This window comes from Schistosoma haematobium, chromosome 4 (assembly GCF_000699445.3).
Source record: "Schistosoma haematobium chromosome 4, whole genome shotgun sequence".
Classification (NCBI taxonomy): Eukaryota; Metazoa; Platyhelminthes; class Trematoda; order Strigeidida; family Schistosomatidae; genus Schistosoma; species Schistosoma haematobium.
Window position 1 is genome coordinate 45,031,706 of NC_067199.1, and position 18,212 is coordinate 45,049,917.

Below are 18,212 nucleotides of genomic sequence, written 5' to 3' on the forward strand. Positions count from 1 at the left end.
AGACTCGATTTAACTCCACTGATCACTGTTCTCACTAGAACTCCAGGAATCACCTCTTGAAGCCAGTCACTAGTGAGAATATGTTGATTCATATCAGAAAGGCTTTTGTGGATATAATATTAATTTTATCAGTTAAAATCATGAGTCAACTGAAGCTAGATCACCATGAAAAACCTGTAAGCATTAGACGTCTGTTTTGTGTTATTGTGGGACTTGTAGGGGGTGAGCATCCAAGACCCCGCCATCCGCTCGATTCGAACCCAGGACCTATCAGTATGGTACATGAATGCTTAGACTCCAGATCACCGAACTGGTATACAACGGTTTTAATGTTTAACTTCAATCAATCCAATAGTTTATAGTTTTCATGTAATTCATAAAAAAACAAATTGCACATTAATTTTTTGGGACATAATATCTATTCAACACAAAAATAAAATGTACTTTTTCAACACTGATTTCATATAATACCATGGCAACAATGAAAACCAAAAAAACAATCCCCTCCCCCCGAAGCAAAACTAAACTGATTTTTCATTTGAAAATTTCATTGACTTTTATGGTATTATCATCATTATGATGATGATTAACCTCAACAACAAAAAATACAAAAAAAACCCCTGAATACTTTCAACAACCAAAAGTACATGTTACCTAATTATTGAAATAGAAAATATAAATTAGAATTGATGTTAACAATCATGTTACTATGTATAGGGTGTATCATTTACATTTGACTTAGAATGATTAATTCTCTTATAATACTATTCATATTCATATTGTTATATAATCATTATTGTCAAATGAATGAAATAACATGTAAGTATCTATATATGATGTAATATGTTATTTATAATATTCTGGTTAGTGTTAGGTTGTTAACCCCATGCCCAATCCTCCTCCTTTATCTCGGCTTGGGATCGGCAGTAGTCCTCGGAGGGACTTCAGGCGGAGTTTGTTTATAATATATTCAATAGATATTCATTACTATAATCACTTTGTTTTTATTATGTTGAGTTTGATAGATCTTCTAGATTTAATGGATAAGCTCTTTTAGTAATCTAATCCCTTTCTCCTCTAAACAAGGATAAATCTAAATAGAGATGTGAATACAAGAATAAAGTTGAGAAATATGGAAGAAAATGATTTACTTTTAGGGTTTGTTTATGTACAGAATATCTAAAGTATTTATAGTATTTTAAATGTCCTTCGGTTTCCGGAAAATTCTGGAATGCTGCTAAATATAGTAGCAGTGTCAGTAATCATTCAATCAGGAACTCGATATGTTACTTTGCACTTTTGATAAGTCTTGCTAATTGAACGCTATGTTCGGTTCCTAAGCTATTCTCGTAACTCCCAAGCAAGAACTATACAGCGACCTGAACACGAGAGAGAAGACCTGAAGTATGCGAGAAGCACTTTACTCCAAATGTTCATTTTAATACAGAAAATATATAGATTTTATAATATTTTAAATGTCATTGGGTTGCTCGAAGATTCTGGAATGCTACTAAACATAGTAACAGTATAGTAATCAGCCAATCAGAACCTCTACACGTGACGTTCCAGTTTCTTGATATTTTTGGCTGAAACTTCAAGTGAACGCTGATTGGATGAAACGCTTCTTAGTGTTTCTTGATCCTTGCTTATCTTTTGTAAGAAATTTCCTGGATCACCCCAATAACTTTCTAGATGTTTCTAGCAAAACTTTCATTGACTTTTTTTCCGAGGAGTTTTCTAGATCTTCCCAACAGGGTTGATATATTCATTGAATATTGGATCATTAAAAGTCTATATTCAAACGAATGATCTTTTAAAATGTTTTGTTAAATCCAGAATTAAACTTTTTAACTTATTTATAACCTATCTGATGTATGCACACATCTCTTTTAATGTTGTTGTTCATAATGAAACTTGAATGCAATACTTTACGTTACGAACGCTTATGTTGCGTATATAACAATAGAGACTAATCAATTCCAGCATAGAATCATGGATGCTCATTGTTGAGGAGTTCCACAATAGAACGAAACGAACATCCAGTGCTTCCAGATTTTCCATGATTGTCTAGCTTTAATTGACTCATTATCTCAACTATTAAAATTACTGAAATATCCACAAAACCCCTTCTGATACTAACTTATATCTAATACGCTTTCGTATACATTGCTGGACAATTACAGCAAAGAGAATGACTTAACAGGTCTTGTTTCATTCCTTAAGTTGGTCAATTATGTAATAAAGTTGCCTTTTGATTTGATAGACAGTTTACAGTATTTTCCTCTGTTACATGTATCTTACGATCATAATACGTTAATACATTAATAAGACTAATCACGTTATATCAGAATCAGGATTCGCGATCCAAAATGAAGAACCAGATGAATACTAGTAGAATATTATATTCAATACAATTACAAGTATTCATACATAATGAGTCCTGAGTAGAAATCAATAATTGGAAGGGAAACCACATATTCAATAGTCTGTAGTTTTTTGTCCATGCTTAACGATCAATCATACTTTACTTTCATTAGCATATATCACCTTCATGAATTCTTAAGAACTGCAATTCTTAATTCTCCGTCTGTAGCCGTTCTAGAGCTATTGACATTCTCAGGCCCGTGTAAAAGAGAAGGGTTGGGCGTGGGGTCTGCAACCTCATCCCGTACAAAACAACCTTACCTATGCTCCTCCATAAGGAGTAACACAAGCGCAAGTAAGTAAGTAATTAAGTAAATTTTAATTCATATTTCTCAAATGCGATTATTAATAAGTGGTATGGTGATGATCTGAAAGTATTTCAAATGGATTGTAGTTAGAAATATATCAGACCTAAACATCATAGATTTGATTACTGGAGGATTTTCAAGAGTTCAATGCTACGAAGTTTAACACGAGGACAAAAAATATATCTATCCAATACTTCATAGTTTTAATTGGAAATTAACCTCTGATACCTAATCTTTTCAACAAAGAAAAGCCCCCAAATGCCCTGGTACGGCTGAGAGTGGGGAGAGTCCACTCTCCCTCTCCAAATGCTCTCACATGGTCACGCGTATATAGCCTCTGTCAGGGAAGTCCTACTCAATGTCTTCTCATGGCGGGGGTGTTGTTCACGAAATTGAGAGGACGAAAAGCGAATATCCGGCGCTTTTGCCAGGTTGGTGGACATGGAAAATCCATCCAGGGTATTCAGAAAACCCTCATTCCAAACCAATGGTGTACATGAGCTCCAGTATGCTGGAGGAACAAATGGCGTATGAACTAATAGTTGGCCGCCGACAACCATGAGACAGCATCTCCTTACGTTGCTCCACTGCCTTGTGAATCAGACCTTTAGTTAGAGGGCTCCGGTTGTGGCCTTCTAAGAAAACCACCTGCTTCGGTTTGGGCACCCGGACAGTATCACAGCCCTCACACATGTCAAATGAGATTCGTGTGGCGTATATGCATTTGATGCCTCCTTGTACCAATATCTATGTGTTAGAATGAATAAATAAATAAAATAGCAAAGAAAAAGAACGCTATCAAATGAACAGTAAATTGTTAGGATACTTCAATTAATTCTTATTTACTTTTCAACATCCTGATCTCGAATCCCGCGAGCGATATCGTAGACGAACACTGTTAAGGCAGTCCCGTACTAAGGACGAAACAGCCATCCAGTGCTTCCAGGCTTTTTTATGGTGATCTAACTTTAACTGTGATTCATGAATCCAATTACTTGTTTCTTCTCTATTATTTTGTTGTTGTCAGCTTGTTCACAACCTCTAGTCTATTTCAATCAATCAGGTATAATTAAATCACATGCTCAATATGGAATGATGAATTATACATCAAATTTATATTGTGAATATATAATAAAAGCACCAATGAATTATAAAATTATCATTCGAATAGAAGAACTTGATTTAGAAGAAACGAATAGGTAAGTGAATAACCATTTTGAAAATATGGAAATCTCAAAAAGGAATCTTTTAATGTCTCTATGAATGAGACTATCATTTATGGACGACGATCTTTGAACGATGTCAGACTGACTTTGAGAGTGTTCATCTAATAACTATATGAGGAATTCGAATGATAATTTAATGTTGATGATTAATATTAAGAATTAAATTTAGGGTTTCCATCACGAACTAACATCCGTTATAATGCTAAAACTTGATTTAACCAAATGGATAAGTGAATTACGCGCCAGAATTCGAGACCTGTTATCTTATACCTGATTGGTTTATAGTCTCGCCTTTCATTGACTTAAATAGCATTGGTGAATAATGAAATTTAATAAGTCGAGTACGAGGATGGATGTTTGAGTATGTATATTTTGTATATATTGATCTGGACAGACAATCCGAGGGACGAAGCGAAATGATGCGCGGTGGATAAGGCATGTGAGCTAACTCGATTTAATCAAGTGTTAACCGATAAATATAGTCACACAAAAATAAGCTCTAGACATGTGATGAATAGGATCAGATGTACAAATACATACGCTCATATAGAAACAGTCAAGGTTGGTAAGTGAATAATTAACATGGTCAAAATGTGACTCAAGCAGAATGGATAAATTGGCCTGTTCAGATGCTAGAATAAGGTATATGAGCTTAACATAGTAACCGATACTGCAATCTCTTTTCAGTGCATTTATTTCACTTGTTGAATCAATTGAAGCTAGACCACTATGGTAAACCTGGAAGCACTGGAAGGCCGTTTTGTCCTAGTATGAAAGTCTCCAGCAGTGCGTATCCACGACCTCGCCCCCTACGAGGTTCGAACCCAGGACCTACTGGTTTCGCGCGCGAGCACTTAACCACCAGACCCCTAAGCCGGCATCCAACGTTGTCAATGCCTAACTTCAACCAATCCACGAAGTTGCACCACCATACACCATTGTCTTCAGTGAGTTGATATCTCACAACCGACCTGGTTGAACTCCACGGGTAACGGCTTCTCACTAGAACTTCAGGAAATGCCTCTTGAAGTCAGTCACCAGTGAGCAGATGATTATTATCAGAAGGGGTTTGGTGAAGATTTTGGTAATTTCAATAGTTGAGATCATGAGTCAACTGAAACCAGACCACCATGGAAAACCAGTGAAATTTCTAAAAAATCTCCACAAAACCCCTTCTGATAACTCATTTATTGTCAAGCTGTACAATGGTATATAAATATGAGATTTTTAGGGTATATGAACAACAAATAAATATAATGATGTAATAAAAAGATTATGATACATAGTTAAATTGTGTAAATAATCACAACAAAGTCAACAACACTAACTGATCTTAGTTAAACAGTGATTGAAGTCTTGAAAGTACAAAAGAGCTGTTTTATCTTTGTATTGAACTCCCCAGCAGTGGATAACCATCACTCCATCACCAGAGATCAAACCTAAAACCTGGAATTTCTCATTCAATAGCTTAACCTTTAGATCATCATTAGGCTGAGTTCTAATGGCGTAAGTATTTGACTTCCATGAATTAGCAATATTGAGCAATTCACTTTCAATATACTTGGTGGGTAACTGCTTCGGATATTACATGATTGAACTTCATTGGTTACAGCTTTTCAACAGAACATGGGGATTGTACCTGGAAATTAGTTACTAGTGATTATGTAATCAATTACTATAAAGGGTTTGTAGGGAGTTTTTGGGTTTCATATTTAACTGACAGTGAACTAAAATCGGTTCATCATGCTAACCACGAATAACAACCAGAATCCTACAACTCCTGAAGGAATTTCGTAAATAAAAAGACATGAGAAATTAATAAGCTGACAATGAATTATAGTTTCATTTAAATCATGAGCCGATAAATCTTAGACCACAATTGGGCACGTGAAAGCACTGGATGAACATTTTGTCCCGAACGTGGTAATCGGACCCAGCACAACCGATCTCTCACACTAACGCTTAACCTCTATACCACTGAGCCGGTATCCAACGGCGTTAATGTTCAACTTCAACCAATCCACGATATCGCATGATCACCTTCCATTGTATTCGATGGGTAACTGCCTCACACCCGACATGGACCAACTCCATTGGTCACAGCTTCTCACTAGAAATTCAAGAATAACCTCTCGAAGCTAGTCACTAGTAAGTATATGATAATTATCAGTACATGGTTGCGGAGATTATTGAGTTTTAATTAAGACCATGAACTGACCAATGTTGAACCACCATTGAAAACCTACAATCACTGAATGACGGTTTCATCCCAGTTTGGGACACCTCAGAAGACTCTGACTACTTGCGAGTAGTTCATATTTTAAAAGTAAACGTTAAATATGGTCACAACTACTAATTAAAAAGTTAGTAGTTGAATCTTTTCAAAAAAATTTATAACTCAAGGATAATTATTCTTGTTAATTACCACCTCTTCCTATAGTCTATCATCAAAGGTTTATTAATCTTTTTGTTATTTATGTTTTCTGAAGAAATGGCTGTCCAGATTATCAATGGTGGTCTAGCTTAGATTGACTTGTGAATTCAACTGTGAAAATACTACAGTCTCCAGAAATCCTCATACTGATAATAATCATGTGCCCGGTAGTGACTAGCTTCAAGATGCATTTCATGGAGTTCTAGTGAGAAACTGTGACTACTGGAGTTCAATCCACATAACATATGAGAGAGTTATCCACCTCAGATAATGGATGTAGGGTTGCACAAGATCATGGATCTATTGAAGTTAGACATCAACACCGTTAGATGTCGGTTCAGTGATCTAGAGATTAAACGTTAGCACTCAAGACTGAATATCCTGGATCTGAGTCTCGTGAGTGGATCGTGGATGCACACTGCTGATTATTAGGACGAAATGGCAATCCAGTGCTTCCAGATGTAGATTTGGCTACTTTATAAGTTAAATAAATAGTCTTACTCGTTAACTTAATTTGGTCTGTTATCGTTCTTTGCCTATTAGTCTAGATATTTGATAGATTCAGTGATGCCGATCTATTTAATAGATCTTCGAAGTGCTTCATCCTAATGTTCCACTGCTCTTGTGTGATGTATGCTATTTATGTCTGTCGATATAAGTAGTATGTAACACCAAGCAGAAGTAGAGTGACTGGCAGCAGAAGAAAACGGGAGTGTAAACAGAGCGTAATTATAAAGATAATAGAGACAATTAAGTTTGAGATAGTTGATGAAAGATATGCAAACAAAGTATTTATCGTATTGTTTTCACATTTTACCTCCCCCCGCCCGCTCACTTGTGTTCTCGTTCACTATACTTGAACCTTAGTGATTAGGATCAATAGTAAATTCGTAACGGTTACAGACAAAGTTAAACAAGAAATGTAACTTGAATTTGATTTCATAAATAAATTTATTATTTATTAAAATCTAATAATTGTATTCATGAGTCAAATGAAGCCAGACTACTATAGAAAACCTGGAAGCATTAGACATCCGTTTTGTCCTAGTATGCGACTCACTGAAAACAATGATGGATGGTGTTGCAATTTTGTGGATGAGTTGAAGTTAAACAATAACACCGTTAGATGTCAGCTCAATGGTTTAAAGTTTGAGCGTTCGTGAGTGAGACAGAAAGTTGTGGGTCCGAATCCTACGAGCAGAATCGTCAGTACTTGCGGATGAGAAGTCCCATACTAGAATGATATAGCCGTACAGTGACTCCTGATGGTCTAGCTTTAATTGACTCATAGATTCAGCTATTAAATTACTACAATCTCCACAAAACCCTCTTTCGGATTTAATAAAATTCACTTTCATAATGAGAATTTTGAATGTATTATTGGTAATAAGAATTTGAGGCTTTCAGTAGTACCCCATACATAACTCTACTAATTGTCGAATACATAAACTTTAGGTATTATAATAAGTACCTAACTATAAAACTACTAAGTTGAGATCAAATAGTTCATCCCTTTAATTTCAATGAATTCAAGATATTGAGTTATGGATCACCCCGGTATGTATATTTATCACGCCTGATACAGTTTATGTTATATCTTATCCCCTGTCATCCTACCAATGTATAATGTAATGAGACCGACAATTAGAGAGCAGTGAATTATCGATCGCACCAATGACGCATAGAATACGTACGAGCAGTCTAGAGTAGTTATCAGTCCTGCTTCCCGCCTAGCTCTTTACCAATACAGGTTGTAATACATCTTATTTGACATTAGTCACCAGTTACCATGGGATTGAATCTCCTTATGTTGCTCCACTGTCTTGTGGACTAGACCTTTCGGTCAAAGATTCCAGGTGTAACCCCCTTAAGAAAACCACCTGGTTCAGTCTTGACACCCGCGTAGTAATATCCCAGCCTTCACACAAATCGAATATTTTCTGTGGCGCATGTGTATTCAGTGCCTCTTTGTACCGATGTTTATGTGTTTAAATGAATAAGTAAATATAAAGTTTAACATTAGACATTGTTTTAAATAGTTTATATTATACTAATTCTGTGTTCTTTTCATTCCTTACTTTTTCTAGTTGTATATTTGACTACTTATTAATTACAGATGAGTATTATACAAATGTATATACTTATTGTGGTTATCAAGTGAAAGCATCTCATTCAATTGAAATGAATAGTTCACAAGTCTACATAATATTTGGTACAGATGATGCTAATCATGGACACGGTTTCTTACTCAAATATGAAACAGTCAAAAATGAAGCATTGAAATCGAACAACTTTTATTCATGTGGATTAACATTCCAATTAAATGAGGATGTTGAATATACTGATAATAAAATGGAGAGTAGAATTATCGGTGGAGAACTATCTAGACCAGGTCAATGGCCATGGATGGTATCAGTAAGAGAGAATAATCAATTTCGATGTGGTGCCAGTTTAATTAGTAGTCAATGGTTATTAACAGCAGCTCATTGTTTTCCAAAGTATGTATTTGAATGGTTTGAATAATTTTTTCTGGCTGGCTTTTTTTTAGCGAATTAGTTTTCTACGAGATGGGGTCGCTAACCCCATGCCCAACCCTCCTTCTTTATCCGGGCTTAGGACCGGCAGTAGCCCCTGGAGGGACTCCAAGCGGAGTTATGTAGTTGAATATAATGATAATAATAAATTATTTAAAATATTAGTAAGGAGTAAATCAGTTGTGGGAGTTCAAGTCTTCCAGTTGTTAGGGTTATCCAATGTATTAAGTTCCAGTCTTAGATGCAAGTATATTCAGCTTATGAGTCCCAAATAGAATGAAATGTGTATCCTGAATTTCATTGATAGTCATTATCCTCCCAGTTATTAATAAAATGTCATTTATTCGAAATACAAGTTGAGATCCAAATACCCAGACATGGTTTTTACACACACGCATACACAGACCTACTTGGTATCTATCTGTATGCTATTAGAACGTAAATCCTATAGTTCCGTTTAGTGTTCTGGAGTGTAAAATCAATATTTTATTAGTATCAGATGCGGTTTTATGGATATTATAATAATTTTTAATAGTTGAAATCATGAGTCAATTGAAGCTAGACCACTATGGAAAACCTGGAAACATTGGACGGCCTTTTCATCCAATTGTGGTACTTCTAAGCAGTGTGTATTCACGATCCTGCTCCGCGAGGTTCGAACCCAGGATTATATCGGTCTTGCACGCAAACGCTTTTATTATCTGAATGACTATATGTTATTGAATATGATACATATATAATTAACATCTACATTGCACTCTGCTCAAAATCTTTTTTTTCCTATAAATGCACTCTGATAGTCAGGTTATAGGATACAAAACAAGATCATATACTATGCTTGATAGAAATAGACATAAAGAACTGAACCTATATCTGACGAAGTTTCTTCCTCTGAACTGGATCATTTATTCGTGAAGCTTTCATTGTCGTTTATTTTTCTTCTGAAAAGTATACAATTCAAGTAGAAGTGATATATTGGAACTATCGGACATATAACTGATACCATGTCCTGTCGACTTTAATCTTGATTGATCATTATTGATCTATAACCCGTATATTTATTTTAATTGTTTCCCCCTTTGATGTATTTCCCTATGATTTCTCAAACTCATTGATAAGTTGGGTTAATATTGATGTGTTAATTGATTACTCAATTGAACTGAACCTAAAGCTTCTAGAAATTATCTTGACTTCTTTGCATGCATTCTATCTCTTCAGTTGAATATGTGTCTATAGTCATTCATATGCATTGATATTATTGAAGGGGCCTAATGACATTAATATTGATTTAGACAAAGAGAACGCCCACCTTTTCCGATGCAATACTTCGTCCAGATGGGATAGTTTATTTTGAAAATAACGAACTTATTTAAAAATGTTTATACATTCAATTGGTGTTCTTTTACTTGTATCTTCCCATTGTTATTGCCAACAAGAGACTGATCCAAATTACAAGTAGAACAATACCAAGCGAATTTAAACTTCATTCGACTGCACAAGTAGGTGACTATCAGGATTCAGTAGCTAAGTGGATAACGTGATGGTGTTTAAGGTGGACAGTATTGGGTTCGAGTCCCAGAGTGAACATCAACTCTGAGATGTAGGTACATTCAACTGACGAGTCCCAACTACGATGAAACGCCCATCCTGTATTCCACTGCTAACCATTATGCATCTTTACTTTAAAATGCTTGTGAATTAGGGCTATATCGAGGCAATCCGCACAGGACGCACACATGCCAATAACAGACTGATCAACTGCAGTCCTAAACATCAAAGGGAAGATTAAAATAAACAACACCAAGTGAGTTTAAATTTCATTCGACTGCACAAGTAGGTGACTATCAGGATTCAGTAGCTAAGTGGACAACACGATGATGTTTAAGGCGAACGGTATTGGGTTCGAGTCTCAGAGTGAACATCAACTCTGAGATGTAGGAACATCCAGTTGACGAGTCCCAAATAGGATGAAACGCGTATTCTGCATTCTACTGTTAACCACTATCTATCTTTGCTCAAAGATGTTTATACATGATAGAAAAAAATCTTTCACAGATTAAAGTGACAGTAAATTAATTCGTTTACATGTTATGATTATTCACATATTATTACAGAGATGTAAATCTAAACAATTGGATAGTACATATTGGTGATTTTTATTTAGATTGGATTGATAGTGAAGAGATACTAATGAATATAAGTAGTATATTCATTCATCCAAATTATCATCTACGTAAATTATACGATTATGATTATGCATTAATAAAAACTGCTTCATCAATTCAATATACTTCAAAACGATTACCAATATGTATATTGAATTCAACATTGATAAATATTAATGAACTGGATCGTTGTTATGTTGCAGGATGGGGAAGTTCAGAAGGTAATCAATCATTGAATGTTGTTACTCTTTTCACCTTATTGAAAGTAAATTAATCTTGAATGATCTATTCGCAATCATATATAACTATACTGGACTGAGGTTGTTTAGTTACGTGATCTCAGTTAGTACTAACCATATTTTTGGAAAACCGCCGATTTTTATTAAGTTTCACTAGTAAGATTTCTAGGTGAAATGTATGTTTACGTGAACGGTTTAATCAATCGCCTGATATTTTGACAATTGACGTATGGTAGTGAATGTAAATGTGATTGATGAACAAACAGGCAATCAACTAATTGACTGTTAAATATATGATCTACTTAAGATTCACTGAGAGTGATTGATTATAATTGTGTAGAACTAAGTATTATCTATTCTTGATCGTAAATCAGGTATCGTATATAACATGATCTAGCTTCTTTAAAGTTTATTGTTCGAGTACACAATCCAGCGGTTTTATAAACCCAGTCATCCTGTCCAGTCTTATTATTATTACCCCCAAATGCCTTGGTACGGCCGAAGGAAGGGAGAGTCCGCTCCCCCTCTCCAAATGCTCTCACATGGCCACGTGCATACAACCACTGTCAGGGAAGTCCTACTTACTTACTTCTCCCTACATTTCTGTTGTTTACGAAATTGAGAGGACGAAAAGTGAATGTCCAGCGCTTTAACTGGGTTGGTGGAAACGAAGAGTTCACCTGTGGGAGTTGTAAAACCCTGATTCCAAACCAATGGTAGACACGGGCTCCAGTATACTGAAGGAACAAATGGCATATGAACCAATAGTTGGTCGCCGGCTACTATGGGACTGGGTCTCCTTACGATGCTCCACTGTCTTATGAGTCAGAACTTTAGGTCGAAGGCTCCGGTTTTGGCCCCCTAAGAAAACCACCTGTTCCGGTTTGGGCACCTGTACAGTAATCACAGCCCTCATACAGAACAAATGAGATTTGTGTGGCGCATACGTCTCTTGGGCCTTCTTGTATTAATATCTATGTGTTAAAATAAATAAAATATTATCATAGTATGGTAATAAACCGAGGAAAGAAAAATATTCAACTTCATCTTTTATATCATCAATCATTCAGGAAAACAGCATTAATAAACAGGTTGATTGGATATTAACCTAAAGTCTTGCCCATTGTATGATTACTCAAACGAACTATCTTTACTCTCTCTCTCATTATTATTGTTTCATGCTGAGGTACGTTCTATGACTGTTGAACAGATATTGGAATTTTCTTTTGAATATGTTCTACGAAGTTAAGATATATCAACAAATGTTAAGATGATTATCACTTTGATCAAAGTGGAAACATGAAAATTCCAACTCTCTCATTTAAGCCTCTTTACCAGAATGGAACAGATCTAAGATAATACAACAGATCAAACATAGAATCTATAGTTAGTTATATAATATACCCTTGTGAGGCAGGGTAATTTTACATTGGTTTTCACGAGAACCAGACATTATCCAGACTTTCACGTGACAACGCGAATAATACAGCTCAATCCCGCTTCACAGGAGAACCAGACGCCGTATAGGCTTTAACGCTACAATCTGAATAGTACAGCTCAATCCTGTGGTGCAACCACACAGGTACCTGCAAGCACCCTGATAGACCATTCGCATCATTCATATGCACATTCACGTCACATGTATAATAATTATTCTGACCAATGATCGCGTGAATCAATTATGCACAGCACAAACAGGCCAAAGTTAACCTATTCCGTTTACACAACAGTCAAACTCATTATTGTTAGCATGCCTTAAAACGTCCCAATGACAATGGTCCTTGAGAACAGTGTAAAGCAACCACCAGTATGAATGAAATCGATTAACCAGCAAACCAATGCTGTGCATGAACATTTAGCAAAACTTGCCAAAGCAATGTCGAACCATCCACAATATTAATGATGAACCGCCAGTTCTATATGAAACCTTCAGCTCTACATAGCAATATAGGATCTATAGACTGACTATTAAAAAATTTAGTATAATAACAATTAGATATCAGTTTCCTAAAGGATTCATTCTTTAGTCATATTTATGATCAATTTGTTTAGTTATATTAACTTAATGAATTGGAAACTAATCTTCTTTATTTCTATACAAATAGACTCACCAATATCAAATGAATTACGTCATCTTTATATCCCATTACTTAATTTAACGGTATGTAATCAAACGGAAGCATATCAAGGAAAATTAACTGAAACAATGATTTGTGCTGGATATATTAGAGGTGGTAAAGACTCATGTCAAGGTGATAGTGGTAGTCCATTAATGTGTCAATTACATAATACAACTGATCATGTATGGTATCAAATAGGAATTGTATCATTTGGGAAATCATGTGCTGGTAAGTTGACAATCACTAATCTTCTACTCAAAAAGGAGTACCAATGTATTATGTTAACTATGTGTAATAAGAATGAACTTGATAAATTATTCAGTTAGTAACTAGTTATCTGATAATAGTTTACATTATGAATTGAATTTAAAATAAGATGATCAAACCGTCTGAGGAGCTAGCACCAACAATCTTGTCGTTTGGTGGGTGTGTTATGTTAAGATGGTGGTTAGAGGTAGTTAACAGGAAACCCTGTTAACCCAGATTTCGTGCTACTTGGCACTCGTCAGCAAGGTGTACCTGTAATCTTGAGGGAACCGGTGATCCCTGACGGATTCGATCCCGTACCACCCAGTTTCACAGTCAGAGATGTTGCCACTGGACTATCCGGGCCACTACCGACCTCCTGTAGAACTGAGATGTATTCACAATTCATTGATCACTGGGTAGTGATCAATGTCATCGGTATCAAGTCCTTCTTAGTGCAGATCTAATGCTATCGACCAAGTTGCAATGTGACCAGTAGTCTAGCTGTGTTATGTCTTAAACACTGAGTAGAAGTAGAATAGAGTACATGTCAGCTAATCCGTGATATTAAGCGACGATCATCCATTAGTATCAGTGATATCCATCTTACTCTTAATGTCATTAAGTCAACACATAACAGCTGCTCATCAAGTAACAGATATACAGTGCTCTTTAGCTTCCAATCATTATCGTTGCTAAAGTCAGTCAGAAGTTTGTAGATCTAGTGAATATCCATTAAAATATACAAAGTAATCCAGTAAATCACACATTACTCTAAGTATTCGATATGTAAGCTTTAAAAATTTAAGTACGTTTCAGAGATTGAATTCACAATACATGATTCCCGTAACATCTTTTCATATTATACCTTTATGCAATGATGAACGTAAATATTGTGAAGATTTACACGGTTATGAACTGTCGTGAAGTTAGAATCTCCAAAGTAATAAGTTAATGTAAATGTCATACACATTGTCATTTTGAAAGTTTTATTGCAGAAGGAAAGTAATACATTGAAGTTTCATAGTCTGTATTATCCCATTTTTCTATATTTTAATCTTAGTTGACATATTTCGATCCTGTTCGGATTGGCTTGATATAGCTATTATGACACAAGTTTATATGAAAAAGATAGAGTGTGTCTATGAGTGGAATCTAGAACGTCGGTTTCGTCCCCTTCTGGACTTGTCATCTGGATGAACCTAGATCTTAGAGATGATTTCCGATTCGACAATCGAGACCAGTACTACTCGTTTCAAACGAGGTGGCTTTAGACGGAGGCGAATCAAGCTGATGAATCCTAAGTAGGATGAGACGGGCATCTCAGATCCCACTCCTAGCTACATTTCATATATTCTTACTGTTTATATCTTGTCTAGGCGTTGAATAATAAGGATCGAAAAACATTTCCCCGTTACAATGATCGAGATTTACTGTACTATTTACGAACTTACTCATGTAAATAATTGGTTTTATTAGGTCAATGGAATTAATAATAATTACTGTAAGATTCTTTAATTTTATTCCATTTCAAACAGTCTTCGAGGAAATAAACCGAGTAATCTTACAGTGCCATATCATCTACGACAAGCATCCGTGTAACCGATGTATCCTACTTCAAAGATATTTAATTTGATAGTTGAATTCATGAGTCATTTGAAGCAAGACCACCATGGAAAACCTAAAAGCAGTGAATGGCCGTTTCGTCCAGTGGAGTTCAACCGAGTCTGTTGTGAGATAGTAGTTCATTAATGACAATGGTGGACGATGGCGTGGATTGGTTGAAGTTAAACATTAACACTGTTGGATGCCGGCTGGCGCGCGAGACTGACAGGTCCTAGGTTCGAATCTCGTGAGGGGGCGAGATCGTGGATGCACACTTCTGAGGAGTACCATACTAGGACGAAACGGCCGTCTAGTGTTTCCAGGTTTTCCATGGTGGTCTAGTTTCAATTGACTCATGATTTCAACTATTGAAATGCAAAATTACAGTGTATCTCCTTAATATGTGAAAACCATACACTAAATATATCATTTGAACATCTCCCTTCAATTGTCCTTTATACATATAATGATTCTTTCAATTCTGTTGTTATCACAATCGTTCTCTTTTTTTCTTATTCAATTCAATCTTCTGCTAACAGGCATTTGACTCCCAATTGTTGTTAAATACTACTCATATCTGTCAACATAAGCAGCATATACCCCATTATTAAATATACTCCTAATTATCATTATCGTATAATTCAATGTAAATCATATTAATGTATAGTGATTTTATCTTTTTTATGTTTTCAAGCGGCAGGAACTCCAGGAATTTATAGCAATCTTACATTCGTCAATAATTGGATCTCTTCAATTATCCAATCATATGAATAATTATAAGCTACTGTAGAAATAAACAAATAGTTTACTGTAATATGTAAACACTTCTTGGTTACAATTGTCAATATTTATATGGTAATTTAATTTCTTTTTGTAAAAAAAATCATTCTGATAAATATTCTAATTGAACGCTAGATTCGATCCCTAAGGTCTTCTAGTTATCTACCTTTCCCCCCATACATACAGGGCTAAATCTACACAGCGACTTGAACACAAGAGAAATGCTTTCCTCAAAGGTTCGTTTATATACAGAAAATTTAGGGTATTTATAGGACGTTAGATGACTTTGGGTTTCCGGTAAGTTCTGGAATGCTACTAAACATAGTAGTAGTATAAATAATGATTCAATCAGAAACGCGATATGTGACTTTCCATTATCTAGATATTTCTGGCAAAAAGTCTATTGAATGCTGATTGGATAAGTTGTTTCTCAGAGTTTTCAGAGCCTTCTTTTTGGCTTTTTCAAGTTTTCTGGATATACTCCAACATATTCATTTACACATCAGAAAATATTTTTAATATTAAACACATGAAGTTCCATTTACATCATAAAATGAATTAATTTGACACTAGTTATTGAGAGGCTGGACAGTAATGCACATAATATGAATATCTCAACCATTTACTGGGTTAAAACCAACGAGAGTTAACTAAATGTAGATTTGATATGATTATTCATCTTTTACATATTCCATTATTTATCATAATAAACATAGAAATGTTAATTCTAAGTAACAGTGTTGGGGACATTAGGTCCCCATAACTCACTTGGGAAAGGACCTAATTTTGTAATTCTATTCAAAAAAATTCGGATTTCTTTGTTTTCGCGCTAAAGGCGCTCTTTCCACCTTCATGTTGTATTTCCCACTTGGGAGAATATTAAATGCTAGTGGTCGGTTGTGCCTTTTAGTATGCTATTTTGTAACTCTCACCAAGGACGATTTTGTGCTATAAATATACGTTTTGAATTGTGTTTGATGTTATCGCTCATTTCTGGCTGTTTGTGGAATAGACTTCTCCATCCCAAGCTTGAACTTCTTCCTCTAGTTAGCGGGGCTGGGTCGCATCGAATAGCTAGCTTGTTGGTTTTTGGTTACCGAGTCTTTGTGTCTGTTCGCAGTCTACGTAAACTCGTAACCCCTTCAAACTTAGCAAATAGGAGTTGAAGTAAAGCTTTCATCACGAACTGACATCAGCTATAATAAGACTATGCTTTACCACTCTTTCGTTGATAAACTTATAAAAGCTAGGATTGAGATTAAGAGCCAAGAGTTGGAGTCAATTTATTGTTTGTTTATTTGAATACATAAATATTGGTACAAAGAGGCACCGAATACATATGCGCCACACAATAATAATGAGGACAGTAGCAGTTATCACTAGTTTATGTGAGGGATGGGATACTGCCCGAGTGCCCAGACCAAAGCAAGTGTTTTCCTTAGGGGGCCAAAACCGGGGCTTTCGACCTAAAGGTCTGATCCACATGGATGTGAAGCAATGTGAGAGAATGCAGTCCTATGGTAGCTGGTGACCAACAATAGGTTCCATCAGGATCCCGGAACCCATGTACACCATTGGTTTGGAATCAGAGTTTTACAACTCCCACAGGTGAACTCTTCGTGTCCACCAACCCATTTAAAGCGCTGGACATTCACTTTTCGTCCTCTCAATTTCGTAAACAACAGAAATGCAGGGAGAAGTAAGTAAGTAGGACTTCTCTGACAGTGGTTGTATGCACGTGGCCATGTGAGGGCATTCGAAGAGGGAGAGCGGACTTTCCGTTCCCTCAGCCGTACCAGGGCATTTGGGGGCATAGCTTATTCGAGCCTCTAGATTGATCAATCTATTCACTCATCTTAAGCGTATTTTGACCTTGTTAATTATTCGCTTATTAACCTTGACTGATTTGATTTATGCGTGTGTGTATTTCTTATCTTACTCATCAAACGTTTGTAACTTATTTTTGTGTGACTATAAATATCGATTCACATTTGGCTAAATTGGGTTGGCTCACTAGCCTTTCCTGTTGTGCATCATTTTGTTATGCATCGCCTTCTGGTCAACCATTGTACAAAATATACGTATTCAAAATTCATTCTCAAATTGGATTTATTTAATTTCGTTATCCACT

At 35.7% G+C, this 18,212-nt stretch overlaps 1 protein-coding gene across 2 annotated transcripts; it reads left to right on the forward strand.

Moving 5' to 3' along the window:
- Nucleotides 1-749: 749 nt before the first annotated feature.
- PRSS56_1 (Serine protease 56) lies at nt 750-16,184 on the forward strand (the record flags this gene model as incomplete). 2 transcript variants are annotated; one of them, XM_051216537.1, is made up of 6 exons in its annotated part: nt 750-819; nt 3,760-3,931; nt 8,480-8,890; nt 11,041-11,312; nt 13,436-13,678; nt 15,996-16,184. In XM_051216537.1, 6 exons carry the CDS (start codon nt 804-806, stop codon nt 16,073-16,075), a joined length of 1,194 nt encoding a protein of 397 aa, XP_051067134.1. The 2 variants fall into 2 exon arrangements, with proteins under 2 accessions (XP_051067134.1, XP_035585866.1); XM_035732786.1 differs by lacking the exons at nt 750-819; nt 15,996-16,184 and adding an exon at nt 3,091-3,163 and having other exon boundaries at nt 13,436-13,776.
- Nucleotides 16,185-18,212: the final 2,028 nt, after the last annotated feature.